The sequence below is a fragment of the Falco punctatus genome, assembly GCF_963210335.1.
Source record: "Falco punctatus genome assembly, chromosome: 15".
Taxonomy (NCBI): Eukaryota; Metazoa; Chordata; class Aves; order Falconiformes; family Falconidae; genus Falco; species Falco punctatus.
In genome coordinates this window covers 426049-452544 of record NC_137595.1, presented here as the reverse complement: position 1 = coordinate 452544, position 26496 = coordinate 426049, and the positions used below count along the sequence as shown (strand labels likewise).

Below are 26496 nucleotides of genomic sequence, written 5' to 3'. Positions count from 1 at the left end.
AGTTCGCTGGGGCAGCTGGACTTTTCCTTCACAACACCTTAGACACTGATGGGTGAATGTCCCACATCCGAAGTCACATCTTAATTTTTAGACTATGTCCATCTCTGTCTAGCAAAGGACAACATCAGTAAAAGCAGTGCGCAATTCTCCCCTTGTCAAAAGAGAAGGGAGGGGGTGGTGATCATTGTTGCCTCAGCAGAGAGCATATGGGATGGGCACAGGCTAACCGACTGATCTTCCTCGCTGTGTGTTCCATCCTCACAAAGGACGTTTCCACTACAAGACTGCAGGGCGGTATGGACCTATCAGGCTAGTTTTGAATGTGCTGGCTAGCCCCATTTCTTGGCAGATGCTCTGCAGAGCATCATCCTCCTATTTCTACACTGCTTTCAGACTGGCGTTTCAATCTTTCAGTGGTGACGTACCTTATGGCCAAAGCAGAGCTACCCAGGAGCCTTCATGTAGTATATTTTTTTCCCTGGAAAATGCAGATTAATTGAAAAAAACAAAACATTTTATCAAAACACACTGCTTTGGAAGAGCTTTCCAGTAAAATGAAGGGAGGGCTCCAAAGGAATTCTTCCTGCCACGCAGGATCTTAAAGCTTCCTGCCAGGCAAGTTTCCATTGGAAAATGTCCTCGCTTCATGCCAGCTCACCCACCTAGCCCCATGGTCTGCAGCTTTGCAGCAGCCCTATCATATGGATTAACCCAGAAATCCAAAGTCCTGTGGATCTGTCACATCTTGCTGTGTGCATGGTCCTGCATCCAGGCAGCCCTGACCTTGCAGGTGGCCAAGCCGACCAGCTCCTTGGCTGTGTTTACCTCCCACATTTGGTCTGGAAGCATTAGGGTCTCAGGCCCATGGCAGCATAACCTACTGTCTTTCATAGCATCAGCAGCTCCTGGGTGACAGAGACGTATTTCCCTGGTGCTGTGCACTGACTGACAGAGATGGGTCTGACTGGGCAGCTTCCCGATGCTGCTATCAGAGTGCACCAGCCTGGTCAGCTTGCAGCAGGTGCTCAGGTCAAAGAAAACTTAGTGCTTTTGAAGGCACAGTGTGTCAGTGTTTCTGAAACAAATATTTCAATTTATGTTTTGCAGAGAAACTGCACTGTTAAAAAAATCTTATTTTCATTTCTGAATGTGAACTAAAGCAAATAGCAGCTTTGGAGTGCCACAGATGTTGCAAACTTTGGCCAGCTGTTTGCAATCTCTGACCAGCTATTGACAGAAGGAAAATCCAGCCTGTTCTAAACAGGTGTTGTTACTTTTCATCTCTATCCCACTTTATGTGAAGAATAACACTCAAGTGCAGAGGTCAGTGGGGCAAAAAACCCCCGCTGATGCTGGCCAGCTGAGCCAAGGGTGTGGGCCATACATGGGTTTGGAATGAGGGGCATTAGACTCACAAAGTCCTCAGTGCCAAGAAACACACAGCTAAAACTGGCAGCTTAGAGATGAGTAATGTGCAAACATGGTCCAAACTGTTGCAAGTGTTCACGCACTTTCAGAGTATGTTGGATAAACGAATATCTGTTTCCATGGCATCAAAACAGCCCAGAGATTACTCTGTGTGCCTTCGGCGGTTCTCTGGTTCCAGTGCCTGGTTAGTGTGAGCAGAGCTGACTTCCAACAAGAGCACTCCAGAGCTCTAACGTTGAGGAGCGCAGCGAAGTCCCCCTGTCACCCGAAAGTGGTGCTCATGGGGAATGATGCTGCCGGCATGATTCGTGCCGAGCGATGCTGTGTAACACTGCCAGTGCCCAGGTGAGCCACAGGCTGTGGACCACCAGCCACCCCCCTCACGCTGCCAGCTCTGCTGGTGTGCAGCCGCTGGGCTGGAGCTGCAGGGGCTCTGGCCGCTGGAGAGCTCCTGCGAGAGACAGAGGCCTTGCAGTGTCTCTGCTGTGTAGTGAGATGGGAGGGGTGGTTTTTGCAAGAAAACCATAAAACTTCAAAACATGCAGGATTCAGAGCTCATTTTACATGGCACTGGAAGAACACGCAAAGTGTTAGGAGATTATCCTTCTCCAGCAGCCTCTTAAGGAAACAGCATTTATGTAGGCTAGCCCACGCAAACCAGAACTGTTTAAAATGGGGTGCACAGATGCATCCTGCTAAGCAGGGAAGGAGGGCATGAGCAGCTTTTACCTTGTGTGGCTACTGAAACCAAAGGCAGAACAATTTATTATCTGTAATATCTATATTATATATAGATAGCTGTAATATCTATAATAATGCTATCTGTTAAATATGCAAATTAAGTATGTTAACTGTGAAATTACGCCAATTAATTGTGTCCAGTTCCTTCAGTAAGATACCACTTGTGTGACCTTGTGGCCATCGTCTCAGTGTTGTCCTGCCAAAAACCCTCGACTGAGGGCTTGGAAGGCGGTTTCCTCCTTTGCCTAGACCAGGGGTCCTCAAACTTTTTAACCAGGGGGGCGGCACGTGGATGAGGTGGCAGGCAGTCATCTGTGGCTGCTTGGTTTCCCCCCGCAACCCCCGTCGGGGGTGGGGTGGGGGGTGTTCTGTAAATACCGGGGGCCGGATTGAGGACCCTGGGGGGCCATATCTGGCCTGCGGGCCATAGTTTGAGGACCCCTGGCCTAGAGTCTGTTAGGGATCAGGCAACTGGACCTCTGGGCAGCTGGTGGTCTTAGCGTTTTATGTGGAGATAGCGCGTAGGCAGGATACCCTGCCTCCTGTAGTCACAGCATTTCACTGCAAAGCCAAAGTTCTGTCTTTGTGAGACTTCCACGGGCAGTCCAGCACCCACTGGAACTGGTGCTAGTGAACAGGTCCTCAGGCTTCTCTGGAGACGTACAATGGGTGGGCAAAGACAAGGCTTCTTGGAAGGTGTTGCTGCTGCCCTTCAAACACAGTCTGAAACCTTTCCTAATGGTCAGGAGAAGTGATCTACCAGCACTGACTCTCTGGTATCTCCCCTGAAATTTATTCTGAGTAAAATGTCCTCCAACACTACACTGACATAGTGTATGTCATTGGTGTTCCTTACCATGTTGTACCACAAAGCCAGCTAGTTTTGAGGTGGCCAAAATGCTTGCTTTACCTACAGTAAGGTTATTACATGCCATAGGATTCTTCAGGAATGTGCCCCTGGCACAAAGATGCATCTGATTGCCCTTTGTGCCTGCTGCTTGCTGCTGACAGCTTGATGGGGCTTTCCACCAGGCAACCACACCTGGCCTTTCTCCCTACCTAAGATACCACACGACCAATGCTTTGCCGTACTATGTTTTGTAGGAACATTTTATTCTATTAAGGCACCTCTGAAAGCCAGATGTTCTGTTTTAGTAGGGACTTCCTTTTTTAAAAAACAAACATTGTTGAGTTTATGTTGTTTTTATTTAGTTCTCTCTGTGAAACTTCCCAAGACAGATCTTTGCTTGGCAATATCATATCAGGGAATGACGGAGTAGTTGTCGTCTGTCTCCATCTACATATATACACATACACAAGGAATCTACTTAGAGAGCACTACTGATGTTGCAAAGCTGAATATTCGTACATTAGGAAATTGCACTTGCAGTCCCGCTCCAGCTTTGAGTTGCATGATCATACACTCTTTTTCCCAAGGTCATCTGTGCTTTGGAGGTTTGTGCCAAACCTGATCAGGCAATGAATTGGGAGTTGTGTAACAGGCCTGTAGAGAATTCCCTAGTCTTTTGTCACAGAAGTCAAAAGGTATATTGTAAATGAAATGGTGTGTGAGAAGGGGTGCGCCTTCCCTAGCAGCAGGACTCCACACCAGCCTCCACCACAGGTTTCCTTTCTGAAGTGTGGTAAATTACTTCCACCAACTTCTGAAGTGGTCACTAACGCCCTGTTCTTCATCTCTGGGATTCCTCACATCCGTCCCTAGAGACAGACTTGGAGCTGTGCTGAGCCCCTGTAGCTGCAGCAAGGGTGAGCAGCAGCAGGGTTTCAAACCAGCCCCCAGCCAGCCTTGGTGTCTGCTCAGAAAAATCAAGTTCAATGTGTTGAACACCAGGCACCCAGAGTGACTGTAATTGCTTTGTTCTTGGCCTTTCTGTCAGTGAAAAGAGGATAATACCTTCCTCTAACATCGTAAGAACGGTGTGTTAATGTGGGTTTAAGGTGCTGAGCTGTAATAGCGTTGTGTAGTCAGAGAAGGGACTACTGAGCGCACATGCAACAAATACTTCTGTGTTCAGCACAGAGTTTGAAAAGTATATGGTTAATAAAAGGAACACGCTTTCTCTGCAGGACCTCTCCTGAACCAGCAGTCCAGGTTTCTTTTATTCTTAGAATATTCCATATTTTGATACGTCCAGAAATCAAAAGATCAATTGTTCTCAATGTACTCTAAACCTCCTGGTACTTAAAGCTGTAACACAGGGAAATGCTGAAATTGGAAATGAGCCATGGGACAGATTTTCCCGTGTTTACTAGGCGAGAGCCACCGATGTAAGGATTTCTTTCCCAGGCTAAAATCTGTCAACCTTCTTCCAGCACAAAATTCATTTAGCAGATAAAAGGAGACCTGTGACCTTCGTGTGTACATGTTGGCTGGGATGGTTACCATGTCTAACTCACAAATCCCTCTCTTACTGTCACCTCATTTCTGTGTTACACAAGACTTGGTGGCTGTGGCTGTTATAAAAGTGCCTTGAGATTACACTACCAGGAGAGGGGCCTAATAACAGTCTATTTGTGGAACCTATACATCATGGGAGATGAAGCTAGAGAAAAATCTACTGAGTAACCTCATCCTTACCTTCAGCCTATAAAACATGGCTGCCCACGGTATTACATGCTTGTTCACAGCTTTGTCCAGTCCAGTTTTAAATTGGATTTCTATACCTTTCCTTAAGAAACCGTTCCATGCCATGAGTGTTAGGAAGTTTTTCCTGACCTTCAGCCTGTGGGGTTTTTCTCTGCTTAATTTCACGTCATTTGAATTTTGGCTGTGAAAACTGGAAACATTTTAAGTGAGGAAAGTTTTAAGTATCCCACATAAATGTGAGAGCTGACAAGTGCTTTAGTAATAAGGAAGGGAGGGAGGTGCCTGAAAGCACAGATCACGGCTTTCAGTGCTGAGGTTTCGTGAGGGTTAACTAGATAAAAAGAGAACTTGTGGAGTGCGATGAGCAGATCTGCTTCCAAGGTGACCAGGCTAACTGGAATGTCTTTTTGTCTTGCAGAAGATGAAGCCCATAGTCCAAAGAAGACGATCTGCCCCTTCTGCCATTACTAAAGCTCTCGGCAAGTCAAAGTACCATTCCAGGTAGAGGAAACACCTTTCTCACTCCTTTTCCACCTTTCTGCCTATGCGGTCTGAAATCAAACTGGGTTTCAAATTCATTTAACAGTGCGGAGAGCAGTTTGTTTATGGACAGATATGGAAGAGTTTTGGTTTTGCTGGAACAACGTCATGCTCAGCAATAAAAGCTGAAGGAAAGGAGGATGGGGGGACATTAACGTTACGGCATTTGTCTTCCCAAGTAACTGCTACGTGTGCTGATGCCCTGCTTCCCCAATGGGAATTCCTCTTTTTTCCCATTTTATTTTCTCTCCCTGTCCTGTTGGGAGGGAGGGAGGGAAGGAGGGAGCAGCTGAGTGGGGATCTGGCAGCCAGCTCAGGTCAGCCCACCACACAGCACTAGCCAGTTGTTTTCAATGCAAGTAATACTAGGTCTAGGTATTTGGTGCCTGTTGTATCCAAGTGTAAAAACACCTGGACAATATTTTGCACAGTGCAGAGACACCCAAGTAAAATCAGGTACAAGAAACTGTGCGTATGTTCCTGTAGTGTGGTTTCCCTGCGGACCTGGCTGCCGGTGAGCTCCAACACTTGTGCCACTGGGCTGGACAGGGAACGCACAGTGCCAGCAGCGCAGCCTCACTGTGCAGAGCGTGGGGCTGGGGCAGTGCCCCTGCTCCATCCCCGCAGAGCCATTCCCTGCCATTGGGGCATGGCGTCCTCAGTACTGGCTTGATGGCAGGGGCCTGTTCAGAGCTTGCATGGGGCATATGGTGACTGTGCTGTGTCACATCGTCTCTAGGTAAGGAGAGGACCTGCTTCCCCGACTTGTCAGCCTGGATTTTCTCCAGAAATTCGCCTTCAGCTGGAAGCCCCCACTGTCTTCCTTATGCCCGGTAGTGAGGTAGTGCAGGGGGGGCAGTGTGCTGCTGCCAGGAGGGAGTGGTGGGTCCCAGCTCAGAGACACAAAGTCCAGGGGACCTTTTTCCCAAGGTGCAGTGACCGGGTCACTCATCACCACGCACATGCTGTCTTGATGCTGGGAGGCCATACCTCCTGAAGGAGTGAGAGGTTTTCCTTAAATATGTATATTTATGTGTGTACTTATGTGTACATATATATATATGTGTGTGCATGTATTTTTTATATATATACATTATATATATATGTCTATATATATGTCCCCTATGCTTGTAGACAGCAAAAAAACCATCTCTGTCCTCCCATGCTTGCTGAACTGCAAGACAAGCTTCCTTGTGTGGTTCTGCCAAACAGTCAGTGGGTGTTTGGCTGACAAATTTGTTGCTGTCCAGTCTGCTCTGGCACCCACCACAGGCAGTGGTATGAGAGGCAGAAACAGAGATGCCCTAAGGAACGGAAGAGTCAGTGCCATGGGAAGGACAGACAGAAGCAGCTGTGGGAGAGAACTGCCCAGTGCAGACCAGTACGTGGGGACTCCTCTCCCAGTGGCATGTGGCTGTGGGTAAGGAGCACAACTGGAAGCTGTCAGAGGACTGGGGTGCAGAGAGATCCCGTATGGACCTGCACGTGTTTTGCAAAGCCCACCAGAGAGCACAGTTGTCCCTGTCCCCTCCGCTCTGACTGCACTCGAGGGCTGTGGTTTACTGTAATTAACGAGGAGGCCATAAGCTGTCACCAGCCTGGACAGAGCTGTCACAGGCAGGGGAAGCATGGCTGGCCGCAGGTCCTGCCGCGAGAACTCGCAGCAGCAGGCAGAGTGGACATGAGGCACACTGGGAAGGCACATCGGATGCCGGACACGCGCCGGTGCGCCATTTGTGCTGGGACTGCAGCAACATTGCCCCTGAGGAGCAGCCTGGTGTCCCACCCCAGCGTGTTGCTGCCTGGCCAGCACCCAGGGGCTGGCTGCCAGGGACCTCACTGGCCACTGGCCCCTGCTCTGTCGGCTGGCCCACGGGTGGGAGGGCTGGCCTTGGGCTTTGGCCCCAGCACACTCATCTGGGTGTGAGAGGGATCTGGGAGTGGCATTTGGGGACAGCGGGGGCACAGGGAAGTCTGCCTGCACCCTGCCGGCACTGGGCAGGGGGACATCAGCTTGGGATGTCTGGCGGGAGAGCCACTGGATCGGGCCATCCTGCGGGGCAGTCAGGCTGACAGCAGCTTTCCTTCGCCACCAGCTTGGGTGGAGAGAAGCTCTGTCTTTTGCCTGCAGCTCCTGAGGCAGCCAGTGCTCTGCTGGCGCTGTGCTCCTGCAGGTGTAAAGCACCAGGAGTGTCAGCAGACAGTCATGCACAAACATGGACACACAGGTCTTCTGCCGAAATTCCAAGTGCTGGCCATGAGCCCATCTCCTTGGTCCTTCAGTGGGAGCTGAGCCCTCTTCCTCCTGCAGCACCCTGTAACTACCAGACACAGATAAGGGGATGCCGTGCTCTTTGCTGCCTTGCTTTGGTGGCAATCTTACAAAAAACATTTCCTCAGGGATTTGTTTAATTTGGTATTTTTTTCTTTCTTTGTAAGAAAAACTAAACTGATTGACATTTTGTTCTGGACCAGCCCTCCTGAAGAATACCCCTTTTCTATCACAGCATTGGTAACTGATGCACAGTGCATCCTGCTTTTCTGAAACAAGTGTGTGGGGTCAAGTCGTGGAGAATCATTTAATAGAAAGGGCAGAACTGATTTTTGTTTGGTTGTCTTCTGACCAAGTTATGTGGCTTCTTTGTCATCCCTCCCCCCCTAAACTGCACTAAAAAAAGTAGAGAGAAACAAATTCTTGACTTGGACTGGAGAATATCCTCATGAGGGAGGGAGGCTTTAAACATTTCTCATGATGGATTGCTATAGAGGGGAGCTGGTACAATGCCATCCTTGCTTAGGCCACCAGAGTATTGGTGAGATTTTTTTGCTCTCCTGCTGTGGTGTTTACAAAGCTGTGTAACTCCTCCAGCTTTAGGAAATCCACTGCTGAGGTTGTGAGGTGGTGTGGCTTCCACTGCTCAATTGACACACGTGGAAAGCTTTCAGTATCAAGTTTAAAGGTGATTTTAGCTTCTCACTCGTAGATGCAACAGGTGGAGAAGCCTAGAATGCACTTGTCAGTGGCTGTGGAGTGGTGAGGAAGGGAGAGGGAATTTCTGCTTGCAGGAGTGAGGGTGTTCTGTGACTGGTGGACGATTTTAGAAAAGCGGCTACTGGCTGGCTCTAACCTCACTCCCGTGAAATCAAAGAGGCCCAATTACAAAGCCAGTGGAAACTAAGTTAAGACTAACAATGTCAAAAATATTACCCTTAAAGCTCACGTGGTTTTTTCATTGGTTTGTGTAGAGTCTGCCCTGAGACTAGATTCATAGTGGTGAGGGGTGGAGGGAAGGTATCTCTTCTGCATGTGTCCTTGCCTGCAGGCAGGACACACATTTTTGCCTACGTGTAGAGACAGGAGGATTTCTGGGGGTTTTTCTATCTACATAAATCTGGGGCCGTGTCTCAGAGGTTAGCTAATTCAGTCAGGGTCAGGCACATGAACATGGTCTTTGAGCAAGGCTCAGCAAAGAACTATTGCTTGTTCATTCAGCACAATCCTACCTGCACAGACCCAGGAAAAGCCGGTGGGAGCTGTTGTGCTGCCAGCACTGCCAGCCCAAGCCAGGAGCAGCGCTGGGAGGGTGCTCAGAGGGTGCAGAGAGGCAAGAGGGGAAATGAGCACTTGGCAGGGCACTTCCAGCTGGGGATAGCGTAAAGGATCTGGTTCAATCCCAACGATGGCAAAAACTGTCGGAGTTTTTTTGGAAATGGCCAGCAGCTACATCTATCTCGCATCTAGAATGAAGGTGCTGGATTGCAGCCAGGCAAGCCAGAATCAGATGGCTGGAATTAATGAGTACATGCAGTTCATTTCCTTTGTGTTGCAAACCGTGCATTGACAAGCTGTTCAGTGCAGATGGCAAACATGCAGAAATGGCAGTCCTTGCCCATGTAGGCTGAGCAGTGCCATGAGACATGTTTTTTCCATGTTCTTTTTGAGTCATAGCTCACACACATGTGCAGGAAATAAGTATTCGACCTGAGTGAGAAATGACTCAAAAATGAATGTTTCAGCAGCTTAACCCCCTCAGATTTGGTGTGAGCATTTAGGCAGTTTTCCATCTGCCTGAGGCTGGTAGAATTAAATAGGAAAAGGCAGGCAAATGCAGTTCATAATTGAGAGTAATAGGGGCAGTGCTGGGAGAGGCATGGGGCTGTCGGGCTGTTCCAGAGCAGTCACCTGTGTCAAACCACAAACCCTTGTTAGAAAAGCTTCTGACGTCTTATGATTTATCTTCCTCCTCCAGGGAAACCACCCTTTCCTCTTCCCATTCAGACAATGGGCTGCCAAGTGGGGTGTTCAGCAGCCCAGGCTCCACTTTCATCCTGGACGAGCGAGTACAGCTAACCGTGGGCCTGCAGACACAGGAAAGACATTTGATCTTGTTCAGTGATGTGCTGGTCATCGCCAAGTCGAAGTAAGAGGAATTCACAGTCGCTCCATCTCCCCAGTATGTGCTGTTGAAGCTAGGCTCAGAGCTATTTGTGGAGCAAGCATCAAAACAAGTCTTCTTTATGAAGACTTTCACCTCCAGAAATTCCTCTTCATATTAATGTTACTCCATTTTCCAGAAGGAAACATTGTCTGATTGGTTTTGCCTTTTCCTTTATGTGGCTTCTTGAAGAAACAGCATGAGGGCAAGAGGCAGTAAGGACAGAAAACTGCCTTCTGGCGTGGCTACTTCTGCCACACCTAAATTAAGAGCTTAGGTGACTTCAGTTATTAGCATAGACAGTAATTAGCCTAAATCACCATTTACCTGCATGACGGCTCTGGCCACTCACATTGCCCTAAGCCACAGCTGTCCCACTGCTGCCACCAACCCCAAAATCTACTTGCAAAACTTTCTTGTAGTACCTCCCCATGTCCAGACATTTAGTTCGGGGGACAGGGTGGGGCTTGTTGCTGTCACTGGATCTGCATGACTGGAAGGTGACATGACCAGATTCTGAAGGTCTAGATGTTGAGATCTGGCCTGAGAAATCTGTAATTTGAATTGCAGGTCCTCCTCCAGCCTGAAGCTGAAAAAGCAGGTGCCTCTGAGTGAAGTGTGGACTGGCACCAGTCTCAGCGAAGTGACAGAGAAAAAGATGGGTCTGGAGAATTCGTTTATCATTGGCTGGCCTACCACCAACTATGTTGTCACCTTCAGGTATGTCACCAGGCACCAGACCTCCCTCCCCCAGCAGCCTGGCAGCTGCCCAAGTCTCCTGCATGTCAAGCGGAGCAATGACCGAGGCTGTAGGGCCCTGAACTCTGCTGCAGCCCTTCTCCCCATTGAGCAGAGAGGGGAGTTCCACTCATGTTAGACAATGTGCTAAAAACTTAAATGTTGGGAGACAGTCATCTTAGATATCTGCAGGTTGGTCCCCAAGAGCCGTTTAGAGGACCAGCGCTCGCAAGTGTTGTTTATAGCAAGGGCTAACCCTGCTGCAGAGCATCTGGGAACATCACAGCCACACCTGCCATAGCAAATGTGCCATCACGTAACCTACAAGAGTGTTGTTTCAGCACCTGCCAACAGCCATTTCTGTAGATTAGCCCTAGTTTGAGAGTTTTTCATTTCGAAGGACATGTTAGTTATTTCAATGAAAAATGCCAGATGGCCTTGCAACAGGATTAAGTCCTTTATCCAGCCTGAGGGTAGCGTGGGCAGCTCCTGGGCAAACCTTCCTCCTGCAGCCGTCTGCCAGGATGTCCCAAGCCCACGGCAACAGACTACAGAAATGGAAGGGTTCTTCAAGATGGGTCTGTGCCAGCAGCATAGGCCAGAGCTTGCTTAGCCCTTGCTAACCCCAAAAATAGAAATGCAGGGGAGCATGGAGCACCCTAGAGAGTAGCCTGTTCACGCCCAGATGCCATCTCAAAGGTTGTCCCAATGTTGTGCCTGAGTTAATAAGGCTCACCAAAAAGCCGGTGAGCTTTTTATTACCTGGAGATCAGTCTAGCCTGGCTAAATTGAATCTAGAGCTGGTATATCCACAGGGAGCTCAGGTCACTGCTGGCTCAGGCATCTCTGCTTTGTGCTCTCCTTTGCAAAGTAGAGAGGCCAGAAGACTTCAAGGGTCGCTCTGTCCTCAGGGGTTCTGTTGGCCCAGCTCGGACGCACTAATCTGTCCTGATGGTTTTCCATCTGTAGGACAGCTACCTTGGTGGAAAAAGAAATGGGAACCGTACCATGGTTTCTTACATGCTGTCTCGTCATTTCCAAGGGTCTGGATGTGTCTCCCGGGTGATGCGTTCCTGATTGGGATTCATGTTCTGACACACAAGCTGCTGTTTGTGTCTTAGTCCAAACTCAACAGCATAACCCGTGTTGGCAGCAGAAGCTTGTAGGAGCAGCAGACACTGGGAAGGAAATAACAGGAGAAAGAAAATAGCAATTAAAGATCACTGCAGAAATAATAAGGGCCCACAAGATGAGTTCACTCCAGCATCACAGAAAGATACTTGTCCCTTACCTGAGCACTCACCAGCCTGGGCAGGAAATGTAGTCCAGTTTGTTGTTGGGATTTTTTTGTTATTATTGTTTTTGTTATTTGTTAAAATAGGACAGAAGCAGGAAAGGAGTGCTTTTGTTCCAGGGTTTTGCAGGAAGGAACTTTGACTTACAGCTATATATAAATGAAATTGGGTAGAGTTTCCAAAGGCTGTTATCCACTCAGCACTTGTTTGATGATCTGCCTCCCTTTTTATCTTCAGCTCAGCTGACGTGAAGGAACGATGGTTGTCAGCATTACTGTGGTAAGTAACCCTCCTTCCATCCTCCTCCTGGCTGGTTCCTCGACAGTCCTCAGAGAAATTTGTCGTGCTAGGTATCAGACTGCTCTCTGGTTTTCAGCACATTAAGTGTCTAGCTACTGTGTGAAAAATCCACCTTTGAAACCTGAATGTAGAAGCCTCTGGGTGAAAGCACAACTGGTGTTAAAAGTCCAGAAAAGACTAAGTCCACTAGAAGATAACACTGGAGCACCTTTTTTCCTTTGGAGCTGGAGGTTGACTTTGCTAATTGCTGTGGAAACGTCACAAGTGTTACTGATTCAGATATTTTTTGATTTGAACAAACGTTTGTATTTCATGGCATCTAGAGGCTACAGCTGTTTCTTTTTCACATTATGTTTTTATATGTTGTTTCCACTAACATCAGGGCAGAAGTGTTTATATAGGTACAGGGAGGAGAAGAGAATTTCATTTCTGGAGAACAGTAATGATCGTAAGGATGCTGGAAGGTGTTATGCTAGGCACATATATCTGCATTAAAGTACTGCCGTGTGGAGTTTTGCTAGTCTGGGGCCTCAAGAAAGATAAAGAAGGGCATGTGACCACACTGTGAACATTGCATGTTATTGTTACTGTCATAATTAATCTGTATTTATTGTAGTCCCTAAGGAGCAAGTCTCTTGGACCTCTTGGATCCAGATCTTACAGTCCTTCTCAAGTTTGGTTGGGAAATGATGTTCCCTCCCCTTTTCTTTTACTTTCAGGCACATCGGTGAGGTAAAACAGAACGAATATCCGAAGAATCTAAACCTTCAGATCTATGTGCTGGATGCTGACAACTGTTCTTCTGTAAGTAAAGCCAAGAACCTGCTTATCAGACCAAGGCTACATGGAGGTCTGTGGGGTAGGGGTGGGAAGGCAGGGCTGTGGTGCTACTGCTGCTATGCCTGTTTAAAATTCAAGTCATATTTAAAAAGGCTTTAGATGGTATTCTTATCCTTCCCACTGGAAGCCCACTCAGAAGGTAGTCAGACCCTTACCAAAGAGCGGTTCATTCTTAAGATTATTCTTGGCCTCTGGCTTCTTTTCTCTTTTCCTTCTACTTCACTTCATAATTAGTGATGGCTTGTGCTTGGGTGCCCAGTCATTTCTATTTTTAGTGCAGTAAGTTGAGGATATTGATCATTAAGTAGTCACTGGTGTGTTCTCTTGAATTAATTTACTGGGATGTGTCCCAGCCTCTTCATATTAATAGAATACATTTCTAGTCTTCATGCCAAGCTTGGTGGCTCACATTTACCTTCTGGGGACTTCTCCCTCAGAGCGTGACCCCAGACACTCATGCTTTATTAGTGTTGTGCCGTGTTCACCCTTCAGACTGACAGTGGCACTACCATCAGTCAGATACTGACATGATCAAATACAGCATCTGAACACCTCCTACCAGTAGAAATACTGGACAGAATCTTTGGATGGTATAATAAAACCCACAGTAGAAGAAGTAGCACAGAACCATTTTCACAATGTATAGCCATCACCTTTAGCAGTGATTCCAGTGTAGTTCAAATTAGTACAACTCTTCTAACCATGGACATTTATTAAAGTCAGTTGATAGACAGATGAGTGATGTATTCCTCAGATTTTCAAGCCACAAGAAACTGCAACCAAATTAGCTTCCTCTGTTTTCTCTCTTTTCTTTTCTAGACTACTGCAGTCAATGTGTCCAATGTGGAAAGTGCAGAGAGTGTGATTAAGAAGACCCTTCTACAGCTTGGACTCCCTGTAAGTGGCCGTTGCGTATCTGAAGGATCTTAGCTAAGGAGGCTGGCAGTATCTGGTTTGCAGGGAAGTGCAGATGTGGAGAAGTCTAGATTTGCTGTAGCTAAGTAGTAAGGTGTTAGTACTCTCTGGACTACAAGGTGAAGCAACATGTGTGGGTGCCAAGTATTAGAAACATGGTTATATGCCTGCATTAAGTCCAAACCTTGTATAATAAAGTCCTAAAGACTTCAATGCTTGCAATCCTGCACTAGGATTGAGGCAAGCTTGTCAAAGCATTGTTAATACAGCCATGAAATACTGAACAAATCCGTGATGTTATCAGATGAGCCTTACCTGTTGCAGTGGTGCAGCCTTACCTGTTGCAGTGTTCAACAGGTAGCTTTGACAATCTTCCAGTAGTTTAATACTGTGGAAGGTTGTGGAACATGCTGCTGAAATAGGCCAGGAAACCATCATGTGGGTTTGCATCCTGCTGGCTCTTAGCCTTCTCCTGAAGCTTTCCCCTTCCAGTCCATAGCACTCTGTGCATGTCTGACCCCTTGGCCTGTTCAGCCCTCTGCTGCTGTCTGTTGCTTTTTGAGTAGAGTGAACCTCATGGACCCTCACCCTGGCCCCCTTCACCTAATATTTTTCTCTCCTGTGTTCCCTAACCGCCAGGGCAGAACAAGTGAGCACCACCTCTGGGTGATCTCAGGAAAAGACGACACGGCTTACCCTCTCATTGGTAAGAGCTTTCCCATTCTCCCTCAATTCTAGCACCACAGGAACAAGTGATAAATGATACAGGGGTGTGTGACAGAGGCACATCTCAAATGTTGCACTCTTCGCTTAAAAAAGCAAATGGTAAGGGAACCGCTGCTGATGTGAGATGTGACATCAAGCTGATGCAAGGTGTCACTTGGTTTTTATGGTCTCAGGATCCACATTTAATCAACACAAGGTGACGCCTTTGAAGACCTTCACACATACCTCCCTTTTCCAAGCAAATCTGTGAATTTCTGGATGGGAGCCCATGACACTTTTCAGCAGATGCTTCAAATAAATGGGAGATTTTTTAGGCCAGCCTGAGAAGTTCTTCCTATGCAGCAGATGTGACGTCAGGGTAGACATGCCTCAAAGCCCAGTCCCAGCCCGGTGGCTGCTGGTATGAGCTTGCAGAGCTACATGCTTGGGGGCTGGTCATCCTCTCCTGCTCAGCTTTGCAGTCTTCTCACAGGCAATGCGTGTGGTCTGGGGCAGCCTCAGCCCACCTTCGCTACCTGTGACAGAAACATCCACTGATGTCCTTCAGGCAGCACAGCTCCTGACACCTCTTGAGCACTTTGCCTTCAGGTTCTGTCAGAAGCAAAACAAGTCACTGCAGCAAGAACATGCTCAGTCCAGAGGAAAATACTTTGGCAGCTGAATGAAGCAGAATTTTTAGATGGATCCATTGGTGACCTTTTTGCCTCTAGTTCAGAAGCTAACAGGTTTATCCTACTTTTTTGGTATTTATTTAGCTTTCATTGTGTTTCAGTTCACAAATAAGGGAACTGTTTTCCACGGAAGGTGTCATGTCATTAAAAACCCAATTTGTTGCATGTGGCTTCTTAACATTGTGCTCTGAATTGCCACCTTAAGCCAGTACTGATCTGATCTCACAAGCCCATGTGGGCTGCTTGAGGCAATGCCCTCTGCAGGCTCTTTATTTGAAAACTTTCTTTTTTAACAGTTTGTGTTTAGGCTTTAGAAACTACTGAGGCTTGGAAAGTAGGTGTGTATGTAGAGGGATTTGAGGACAGTCACAACAGAGGACAGTGATGGAGATCCGTAGGAGATGATTTCAGAAATACAAGAAACGTTTTAAAATAAACCACTGAATTTTGTCTGTTAAGTCCTAACTGTTCATCATGGAGATCACCAAAGCTGGAGTTTTCCAATAACACTAACAATAATAATAGTTTTTATTTGTGGATTATTGGCAAGAACAAGACAGCAAAATGTAAGATTAACTGTACAATCTGCCAGAGAGGAAGCAAGGAAATGCGCTGATTTACGCAGCATCTAAACCAAAGCTGGCAGATGCATCTAAACAGCTCCTTGCTTCTCTGACAGATGTGGTCAGCCAGTGGTGCAGCCATTGCTCATACTGTTTTGCCCTGTAGGATACTGCTTAGTTATGTCAAGTGAGTAATCTCTGCATTAACTCTGCACTGTGTTTTCAGTAATAACCCAATAAATACATCCCCAGGCTCTCCAAGGAAGTTTATGCATGTTGTTTTATTAAAGAGGTCTTGCTCTAAAGACCATGTGTTGTCATAGTAAGACTATTATTCTGGGGCTCTTTAGACTGCACATGTTTATTTGTGGGTGCTTTCCAAGTTGTTGTGGCACATGCTTTTTGTATTCGTCCAATGCCTACTGGACTGTCATAGCAAGCTAGGTCCTACACAGAGCAGTGCTTGCAGTATTTTGTTAGTGCAGTGGGGCCCATAAGCCTATTAACAAGGGCTAAAACCCAGTTAATAGTGCTTTGCTGCATGATGTTCTGGAGAGCTAAGGTTAATAATGTTAATACATAATGTTCTGGAGACCTAACGAAGATTGGCTGTCCATGTTTAACTGGAGGAACTTATCTGTAAAGCAGTGGTTATATATAGGCATAGATGTGCCCTGGCCTCTTTAGACCGCAGGTGGAGGTTTTGAGCAGCATCACTTAGAGGCCCAGCTGCAGTGGGAGCCATTGGATGTGGCTACTTCTTCCTCTGTCCAGATCTGGAGCTGTTTTCACATAGCTCTGCATCTTTGCGTGCTCTTAATACAACTCTTTGCTCAACAGGGCACGAGCATCCTTTCAGCATCGCATTGAACTATATCCGGGACTCTGCTGACCAGCAACAAGGAAGTAACAATAACACCCTCCTGGCTGATGGGACAAAGGCTTCCTTCTTTGATCAGCTGCCAAAGGAAAAACAGCGTCAATTTGTCCTGAAACCTCGGCTCCAAGCTCCAGTGCAGCTGAGGAGAGGTAGGGGCAGCAGGAGTGCATTGCAACCAGGCAGAGACTTTGCCGCTTTCCGTGGCAGTGCCAAACTATTCCTAGCATCGTACACATATCCCAGAGTTGCTCTTGTAGCTGATTGCATGCAAAGAAGAAGAGATTGCAGAGGGGCTAATTTGTCTGTGCAATGTTCAGAATTAGCTTTCAGTCTTCAACTGCCTTTCAATTGCAAGCCATTCTTACATTGCACAAACAGGAGGGTTCCCTGAAGAATAGTGATTGAGGAAGAGTTTTGCTGATGGTTGAGAGATTAACAAGTGGTTTCATGGCTGTATGTTATCTGGCCATCCCCATTAAGAGTGTGGTTATTAAAGACATGATGGTTGAAAGTCCTTGCTCTGCTGGGAGCTCTGTAGGTCATTCTCTGGCCAGTAGGAAGGACAGATGGGTGTGTAACAGAGGTCTGTGTTTTCTTTCAGAGTCACTGCAGAAGCACACCAAGAGGAAGAAGTCCCTGATTGACTGGGCCCTGCGCCGCAGCACCAGCACCCCCACAAACAGCCCTCCATCGCAGTCCCCTACCACCCCACGGAAGCTCTTCGGTCTGTCTCTGTCCTCTGTCTGTCCCGACGGGATCCTTCCCAAGCCAATCATGGTAAGGAGCAGCCGGTACTGTTCGTCCTGACATAAACTTGATGTGTTTAGCCCAGAATTTAAAGCCACTTGTAGTATTTATGAGGATTGGATGGGGAAAAAGACCATCATTTGCTGGTGATTCACATCTAGTTCAGTAACAAGAGTGAGAGCATCCCTCTCCTGTGTAATCCAGATCACTTCATGCACAGATGTCTGTCCCGTTCCAGTGTGTGTCTCCAACCAGGTAATCAGAAGCTGACAAGGAGCAATGTCAGTGGACTATGCCATGCTACATAGCCCAGACCTCGTTCACTGCAAGAGCCCACGGGCTCACACTTGCCACAGGATAAGCATACCCATATGAACTGTACCTGCGATTTAGCTGGTGGGCTCTCGTCCCTGGTTAAATCATGATAAAGCTCTCCTATGTCTGTCCTCTTCCCAGTACTGACTAGGTCTTATGCTAATTATGTTATAATATGTGAGGTATGATATACCAAACAACAGGATAAAGTGTTAGGCTCTTAAGTACAACTGGGATTTCTTTTAGGATATGCTGCTCCTTCTGTACCATGAGGGTCCCTCTACCAGAGGCATTTTCAGACGTTCTGCCAATGCCAAGACTTGCAAGGAACTGAAAGAGAAGCTGAATTCTGGAGATGATGTCCAAGTGGATGGAGAGTCAGTCTTTGTGGCTGCAGCTGTCATCACGGTATGTTTGGCCAAGTAACTCAGCTGTCTGGGCTAATGGTACCTTCCTTCTTTAAGGAAGCAACTTGACTCTTAACTGGTAGGAAAGGTTTGGGTGGGAACAGAAGGCATTTGCCAGCAAGGCACATTCTCACCTGATGGCTTAGTCCATTTATGTGCGCAGAGGTGCTTGTTTTCACGCAGTGGCCCTCAGGCCAGTTTTCCATTTTGCACCTTCCCGTATAAAACAGCCTCCAGCAGGAGATACAGCAAGGTCTACCTCCAAAATAACCATGGTATCTGTACAGTGCCAAATAACATGCCAGAGTCTGGACTCAGCAGTTCAGATGCTGCATTGACGTAGGCATGAAGCCCTTTGGTGGCAGTAGCACAGATGCTCTTTGTCCTTCCTGGACACACAGAAGAGACTGCAGGGAGATACAGGAGGACTTGTGCTATTTAACTGCAACTGATCTGCATCCCCCTCAAACAGAGAGGCCATACTCAAAGGAGCTGGCCTCTGCTATCTAGATCCTAAGCCTTCACCCTCTCATCAGCCAGTAAGCAAGACGGAAAACAGCTGCCGCATCCAAGCAGAGGGGTTGTGGTGCATGGGGCATGAAGCTTAGGGTCAGACCCAAGTTTTAGTAAGAAAAAGCCTATCTTTTGCACTGGCAGTTAAATCTGGTCAGAATAATTCAGGCACCTGAAGTATCAAAAAAGTCCCTGTCTCTTACTCTTGTTGACCTAATACAAAAAGCTGTGGACCAGGAGGATATTCAGTCACTTTCCAACACAAGACATATATTAAGTGGTTAAATAGACCCCTGAGAAAAAAAAACAACAGCAACCCTCATAGCTGAGAAATGTTTCAAACAGAATTATGCGCAGCCATAGGTTTGAGTCTTTTGTCTGCAGCAGCAGAGCTGAGTCCTGCTCTGGAGAAGGGGCAGGGCACAAGGGCTGGTGGCTGCCTTGCAGGAGAACAGTTGTGGGGGGCAGGGGGGGGCAGGGGACGGGGGGCAAGAGAAATGCATTTGTGTCAGGTCTTGTTTTATCATGTGCTTAATATGAATAAACAATGACTATATGCATGGTGAAACCAAAACAAAGAATTCAAAACTGACCAGACTGCTCTGCATATATATATTTAATTCAGGATTTTCTCCGAAATATACCTGACAGTGTTCTATCCTCAGACATGCACGGACTGTGGATGGAAGCTGTGGACACGGAAAATCGGGCACATAAGATTGAAGCCATCAAAAGGTTCGTAAAAGCCTTTGTAAAAGCTTCTTTTGGTGGAAGAAGAGGGGAGCATATAGCCCTAAACGTAAACTTCATCTTCTGGGAGACAACTGGCAATGCTCCAGGCCACAGTTAGAGCTACTGCTGATTGCCAGTGTCACTGGTCAGAACATGTTCCTTTCAGTGGTCTTTTATGAACATTGTTAACGTTTCTGACCCCAAAAAATGTCATTAGAAAATTCTTTTCTGATGACCAGTTCAAATTACCAGAACCACCAAACTGAAAAAGCACAATAGTTCAGCCACCAGGAGTACATCAAATGTTAGCAGCCTTAGATCCTTAACAGCGGTCGCTTTTTTTCTTATGTGCACAAAATGAAGCTGATCATCATATTGGCAGTTAAAAGAAATAGCCCTGATGCCAAGGTGGGGGCTGGGACCTTGAAATCAGCTTCACTGCCTTGAGGCTGCTGCCCTGAGCACAAATAGTCTGTCATCAGCATCTCGTGGGATATGCAGTGTATCAGACCTCTTCTTGTTTGATAAGAAAAATAGTTTTGCACCTTACCATTTGGTCTGGGTCTCCTCCCTCCGTGGGCTCTATCGCATGGGGCACAGGCAGTGGCATCACCTCGTGTGCTGCTGGCCTGCAGCTGTGTGCATCTCCTCTGGGCAGTCATTGTTTTGTTAGGGCATTGTGGACTTCTACCCACACATTCTTGACTCAAGTCCCTTGGTGCCTCCAGGTCTGGGAGCAGGCAGCGAGGGCGGGTGGGCAATGGGGATGTAGAGCTGTGGCTCTCGCCTAAGTCGGTGGAGGGGAGCAACGCAGCCTTACTTCATTATCAAATGTGAATGTCTCAGACTGGTTACAAAAGGGCAGAAGGGGGCAAAAGCTTTGGGAAGCAAATTGTTAAATCTGAAGAGCAGATTTTTGTGAATGGCAAGATTTTCCATTGTTCCCACTCCCTGAACAGTCTGGTCAACCAGCTTCCAGAAGCCAACCTCATCTTACTCAGACACCTCTTTGGGGTCCTCCATCATATTGAGCAGAACTCTGGCGTGAATCAGATGAATGCCTTTAACCTGGCTCTTTGCATAGCACCCAATATGCTGTGGCTACCCAGTCCCATGGGGCCTGAAGAGGAAAGCAGGTCTACAAAAAAGGTAATTTTTCACGGGTTTGGCCTCGTGCATGCCTTCCCCTTTTACTGCTTTTTATGGACACTGTATTTTGTTGACTAGAGGAAGGCACAGGATCAGTGACAGTGCTAAGCCAGGTGGCATCCGGGCTGGGTCCTTTCCCTGTGCGGCTGTGCCCATGCTGGTAGGGGAATTTAGCCACTCAGTTTCTCCAGGGTAGAAAGGGAAGCTGTGGTTGCTTTCCCACATATGGTCAAGCAAGCACAAGAAAGATGGAGCAGCTGCCACTTCAGCTGGGTCTAAAGCCATCTTGCCAGGACAAAGCAAGTAATGAACATGGCAGTGCATCAGAGGGGAGGAATCCTTGCTTGTCGCTTATGAGGTGTTATCAACAATAAGGAAAATTGTAGAACGTGCTGTGCTTAGCAAACTGTAACAGTTCATGTAGCTCATATTCTCGCCCCAGGTGTAGCTCATACAGATGCCTTGCCATGTTCTTAACAGCTTCTTGGGCAAAAGGTTCTGCAGGAATTTACACCTTTATCAAAGGAAAGGGAATGTTCTGGGACTGATTGGACTTGCTTTATATAGCTGGCTGTGTTTTCCTGAAACTGACTCTGTAAATTCATGTCTTTGCCAGGTGGCTTTGTTAGTGCAGTTCCTGATTGAAAACTCGGGAGAGATTTTTGGAGGTGACATTGCTTCCTTGTTTCAAAGGCCAGACAAGAAGCCCAAAAGCTCAGAGGAATCTCTGGGTAAGCTGGTGGTACTGTATCTTCCGGAAGTGTTTAAAATCTTTTTATAGGTAAACGCCTCATGCAAAAGAGTTTGTTTCCTCTTCGTGTCTTTTCCAAGAAAAAACACTCCAAACCAGTTGGTGTTGGCTTTCCCTTTGCCTTCCAGGCACAGGCAAAGCAGAGGGCTGAGGTGCATTGCTTCCAGTGTGTCCCTGAGGATGGCTGTCTTTGTGGCTGCTGCTCAACTTATTCCAGCCATCACAAGAATTTAGTGTAGCCTTTAGCAATGCCACGTCCCATCAGTCTTTTCTTCCAGCTTAATTCTGTAAAGCTAAAACAAACAGTTGAACAGAAAGAGACCGGGTTGTCTCTGTTAACCATCCTATGAATATAGGCCAGTGGTGAAAGCTCAGGTCATCAAGCCAGATTTTTTTATATTGGTCCCAGTCCTGCTCTGAGCCCTGTATAAATCATGGATCATCTTTGCTTTTCCATGGACTTGATAGTATTTCCCTGCCTTGGCTGTAAGGTACTGTACAGGCTGAGGAAGCAAACCACTCCAGCAAATTAATTTGTGTTCTCTGCCCCAGGCATAGGCTTGGTTCAGCATGATGATTCCTCTGATGAGCTGGAATTTTCTGCTTGTGACCCAGAGGGACAAAAGCACCACCTGGTCCCTGAAACAGATGCCTTTTTTGAACCATCCAGCAGCTTGTTACTCAGTGAGGATCAGGAAGACTGGGACCTCTTCAGTGAGATCACAGCCTGCTACCAGAGCAAAGCCCGGAAGAACACCAGCGCAGACAGCTATGACCTCCTGGAAGAGGAGGGCTCCTTCTGCTCCATTGGCTCAATACGCACACTCAGCCTGGCCAGGGACCGGTGCTTGTCAGAGCCCAGCGTCTGCCTCAGCTCCCAGCTACCCGCACAGAGCCACGAGCCGGTGGCCCGTCAATCCAGCTGCGATGCCACCATTATGCACAGCCATACAGACTACATCCACCGGCTCAAGCAGCTGCAGGTGGAGAGCCAGAAGTTGATTGACGAAGGCCTAAGCCCTGGGGTTAATAAGGCCAGGCAGAACTTGTGGCAGTCACCTCAGACCAGCTCTAGGGTGAAGCAGCTCAGCCTTCAGAAATCCAGCCTGTCCAACAGGTCCAGCTTCTCTAGCCTGTCCTCTGCCACCACCTCCCCATCTGCCTCCTCGCTCAGCTCCTTAGACAGCGCTTTCTCCTACTGCTCAGAGTCATCGGCCATTAGTCCCACAGACGTCTCATCCCTGCCATTCATGTTTGGCACGTCTGCCAGACTTCATGCTGTGTCTCCCAAGATCACCAAGAGGTCCCCAAAAGGGTGGCACAAGTCCTTCACATCTCCTGTGCCTTTACATCTGTGTGACCTGGACAGTTCCCCTGAGGATGAACCCCAGGCTGTAGAAAGCAGTCACTCCTTTGAAGAGAGGGAAAGTTCTCCATCTGTCAGCACAGTTGCTGTGGGAAGCCCACGAACTGACATTGACTGGGAGGAAGAGGAGAGACACTTGGGCTATGGTGGGGGCCCTGGCCCGGGGCTCAGGAGCCAAGATTATACTGAAGAGTTGGAAAGAAAACCTGAGCTCCCAGCTGCCAGCCCAGCCAGCAAGAGATCCCCACAGAGCAGCCACCAGCAGCACAGGGAGAAGGCGGTGAAGAACATAGAAATCAAAAGTGTTGATTCCTGCCCTCCAAGCCAGGAAAGCCTGAAGCGCACCAAGATAACATTTTATGTGGCCCCAAATAAAGAAAGCTGTTGGGGTTCTCCAGTGGAAGAGGAAGAGAAGAATGACATGGTGAACACCAGCAGCAGTGACTCACCCAGCAGCAGCAGTGAGCAAAGCTTCTCCAAAGGCTTGCAGACTGTGAGAGTCCATATCCCCCAGACAGTTTTCTATGGGCAGAATACCCCTCTCGTCCTGCAGTCTGTCTCCAGGCGCTACCACCACGAACAAATGAGCCCATCCCCACAGGCAGAGCCCAGAGAGCCCCCCCCAAGTGCCTCTGCTCCCCAGGAGCTGGAGAGCAAGCCAGTGGAAATGGCGCAGGCGCCAGCCCAGAGCAAGGGCTTCAACACATTCAGCCACACCATCCGCATCATCCTCCCCACCTCCATTCGAAACACCATCAGGGAGTATTTCAAGCACGATGAAACCAAGACCTGTCCTGTGGCCGAGGCAGAAGCAGTGGAGAACGAAGTCCTGCGGAGCAGGGTGGAGTGGCTCAGGAGCCAGCAACGGGCAGAGGGAGCCAACGAGGAGCATGATGCAGAGGCGTTTGCAGAAGAGACATTTGTCTAGGGAGATGGATGTGGAAGAACTGAATATTTTTTTTATGTGCAGCATAAAAATATTCTGTAAGATATGATCAGGGTGTGAAGAATCTAGCAGGCTGCATGGGGCAATAAGTGTAAAGTGGCACTAATGTGTATGTAAAGTTGGGGTTTAACATTAATTTTGGCTGAGGCGGGGTGGGTGGGTGAGTGTGCGCGTGCGTGTGTGTGTTTTTTTCTTTATACCCTTTTTCTACAGAAGAGACTTCACTGCCTGGGTGTCTAGTGGTCTGAATGCCACCAGAATGCCCCTCCCTGTCCATGAATTAGCTGACCTGTGCAGGGTCTGACTCAAATAATTTCTTTTTAAAGCAGGAAAGGAAAAACTGCTTTATTTTCTCCAGCCAGCTGCTGCTGTATATGGATGACCAGAGAGTTGGGACAGCAAACACTCCATCAGAATCAGTTAAAAACCTTTACGCTTGCACAAAATACTCCATTATTCACTGTTCATTGCCACCATTCATCCAAAGGAAGACCCTTCACCTCCATCCCAGACGTCACCACTGCTTCTCTCTGCTCATCCTTTATCCCCTGGTGGTCTGGCTCACAGTCTGAATTCATCACTGAGGCTGGGTTCCAGAAATACCAAACACAGCCCGGAGCCCAAAGCCCAGCTTTCACTGGCAGATAGCATATATATCATTTTAACCCCAAGATTGCTTTTATTTTTTCCAATTAATAGTGCATTGACTCTCTATTCTCATACCTCCCTTAAAGCTAGCATTTGACAGAGCCACAGTTACTATAAAGGATTTTTGGAGTGTTGCTTTGGCAGGGCTAGGAACATTTGTCTTCTTCACTGTCCTCTGGGAGTAGCTGGTCATTTTAGTCCTAGTAAAAGGTGACATCAGATTTGTGTAAGGGATGGTGACATTTCAGAAGGCCCTTTCCAGAGGCAGTGTAGATGGGGCAAGTAATCAAATTCCGAGTCATGCTGAGAATGACTTAAGCAAGATTTGGCTTTAGCATGAGGACAAGGATTTGTGGAAGTTGACAAGAACATTGTTGAGTGGTTGCTGAGGCAAAGCACCATCTGGCCAGAAAGTTTTCAGACAGTCCGTAAGCTGAGACTGTCCAGGCTTCAACAGCACTGATGCTGTTTCAGAGAAGCAGGTTCCCGCTCAGCATAGTACATGGCCCAGGGTGCTCCAGCAGAATTAATTTTGGAGAAGTGCCAGGCAGGGATGTGCTAAGCAGACTTCTTGTGTTGCACCAGTAAAGTGGTGCAGCCAGTGGACCCTCAGAGCATCCCTGTGATTCCACTCAAAGCAATGCTCAGAAGCACCATAGCCCTAACAGGACTTGCTTAGAGGGTTGCAATGCTGCCAGTTGAGCTCTAAAAAGCAGCTGAGAGCACCACAGTAGTTTGACAGGCATTATGAAATTGATGGGGAAAAGTATCAAAAGTTTAAAAGTTCAGGATGTTTCATTTGAAAGTTACGTGAAAGTTTTCTAAGGTGGTTTCTCTCAGAGAGATGCTTCTTTTACTAGATTAACAGTGAGCGGGTGAAGGACGAGAAATACATGAATCGCAATGTCTGAAAGGTAGGGCTTGTGGAGTAAGTGCCTTCTGCAAGTTGTTAAGTGTCTGCAAATAGCTCTGTCTTGAGTTGCTTGACACCTGCCACAGCTCAGCCCTTGCACGGGGCGGGGGGGGGGGGGGGGGGGCACTCTGCAGAATGATCCAGCGGGTATCGGCTGCCTCCGCTCACCTGCTTGGTGCCTGTGACCATGCCAGGCAGCTGGCCCAGCACTCCCAATTCACCCATCAAACACCAGAGCAGGGGAGAGGGGGGAAGCCCAGAGCCCACTTCCCAAGGTATAGAGAGTTTGATTTGTTACGTGCAGGGTGTTTAACGCTCAGATGTGGCCTTTGTATGATGAAAGTTGTATATACTTGTAGCACAACCCCCACCACCATTTCCCTCACACGTGAACAATGACGAGGCATTCACCACCTTTTTTCCAGGGCTACAGTTGTAACTATTTCAATAAAAGACACGCGAGTTTGTCATTGTGGTGTAGTGATCCTAGTTCGTTCCCTTGCTCTTCCTTCCCTCCCCTCTGTGCTCAGGTGGTGGCAAGACACAAACCGTGCCGTGAAACACATGTGCTTCCAGGCCACTCTGCCAGGTTGGCCATGCTGCCCAGGAGCCTGCACCCAGCAAATCCGCTCCAGCATTACTCTTATTTGTGTATTTTCAGGAAGGTGAAACAGCACTAAATATTATGGGAAAAGTTGGTCTGTACTTGGAAGAGAGATTATTCTGAATTCTGAACATACTAATGGATTCTAAACTGGCTTGGTGGCTGGACTGGTCTCAGTTCAAACGAAGGGGACCTGGACCAAATGCAGAGTAAGAGCTTGTGACTTGAGTCACCTAAAAGAATTACGAGTGAGTTAGAAAGAGATTGGTTTATGGAAACATTAGCAGGGGCAGGGCAAAACACATTTTTCCTCATCTCATCTTAGGCTGCCTAATATGGGTGCATTTCCCTGAATAGTTGCTCTAACCCAGCTTTCTATTGATAATTTTTCTTCGTTTAAAACAAAACGAAATGTGGTAGCACAAACCGCTGGCCCCTTTGGGAGCATGTGGCTGCCCAACAGAGGCAGGGTCCTGCACAAGATGGAGGGAGACTGGCCTCTGCAAGAGCACGGCACCCTTGCTTACCTGCTACCAACCTTGCTTACCTGCTACCTCTAGGCCTGGGCGTGCAGATCTGCAGCACTCCTTTTCCATCAGCCCTGGCAATAATGCAATTCCGAGAGTCCAGCCTGCTGGAGACCAAGATGCTCCCCACATTTTGGTATCCAACCCTACATTCACTAAGTTAGCACAAGCGTTCCACTTCCTTCCAGGCCATCAAA

The 26496-nt window shown here is 47.7% G+C and overlaps 1 protein-coding gene across 1 annotated transcript in view; it reads left to right on the top strand.

Moving 5' to 3' along the window:
• Positions 1-25638, top strand: part of LOC308054056 (rho GTPase-activating protein 20-like) — a 48293-nt gene extending 22655 nt beyond the window's left edge. The window contains exons 2-15 of the mRNA XM_080366231.1: positions 5196-5278; positions 9568-9738; positions 10324-10473; positions 12024-12065; positions 12806-12890; positions 13746-13823; positions 14481-14547; positions 16642-16830; positions 17283-17458; positions 17990-18151; positions 19289-19398; positions 20355-20544; positions 21161-21275; positions 21848-25638. Coding sequence (XP_080222357.1) covers positions 5199-5278; positions 9568-9738; positions 10324-10473; positions 12024-12065; positions 12806-12890; positions 13746-13823; positions 14481-14547; positions 16642-16830; positions 17283-17458; positions 17990-18151; positions 19289-19398; positions 20355-20544; positions 21161-21275; positions 21848-23589 — 3357 coding nt within the window. The 5' untranslated portion in view covers positions 5196-5198 and the 3' untranslated portion in view covers positions 23590-25638. The remainder of the gene's footprint in view (positions 1-5195; positions 5279-9567; positions 9739-10323; positions 10474-12023; positions 12066-12805; positions 12891-13745; positions 13824-14480; positions 14548-16641; positions 16831-17282; positions 17459-17989; positions 18152-19288; positions 19399-20354; positions 20545-21160; positions 21276-21847) is intronic.
• Positions 25639-26496: the final 858 nt, after the last annotated feature.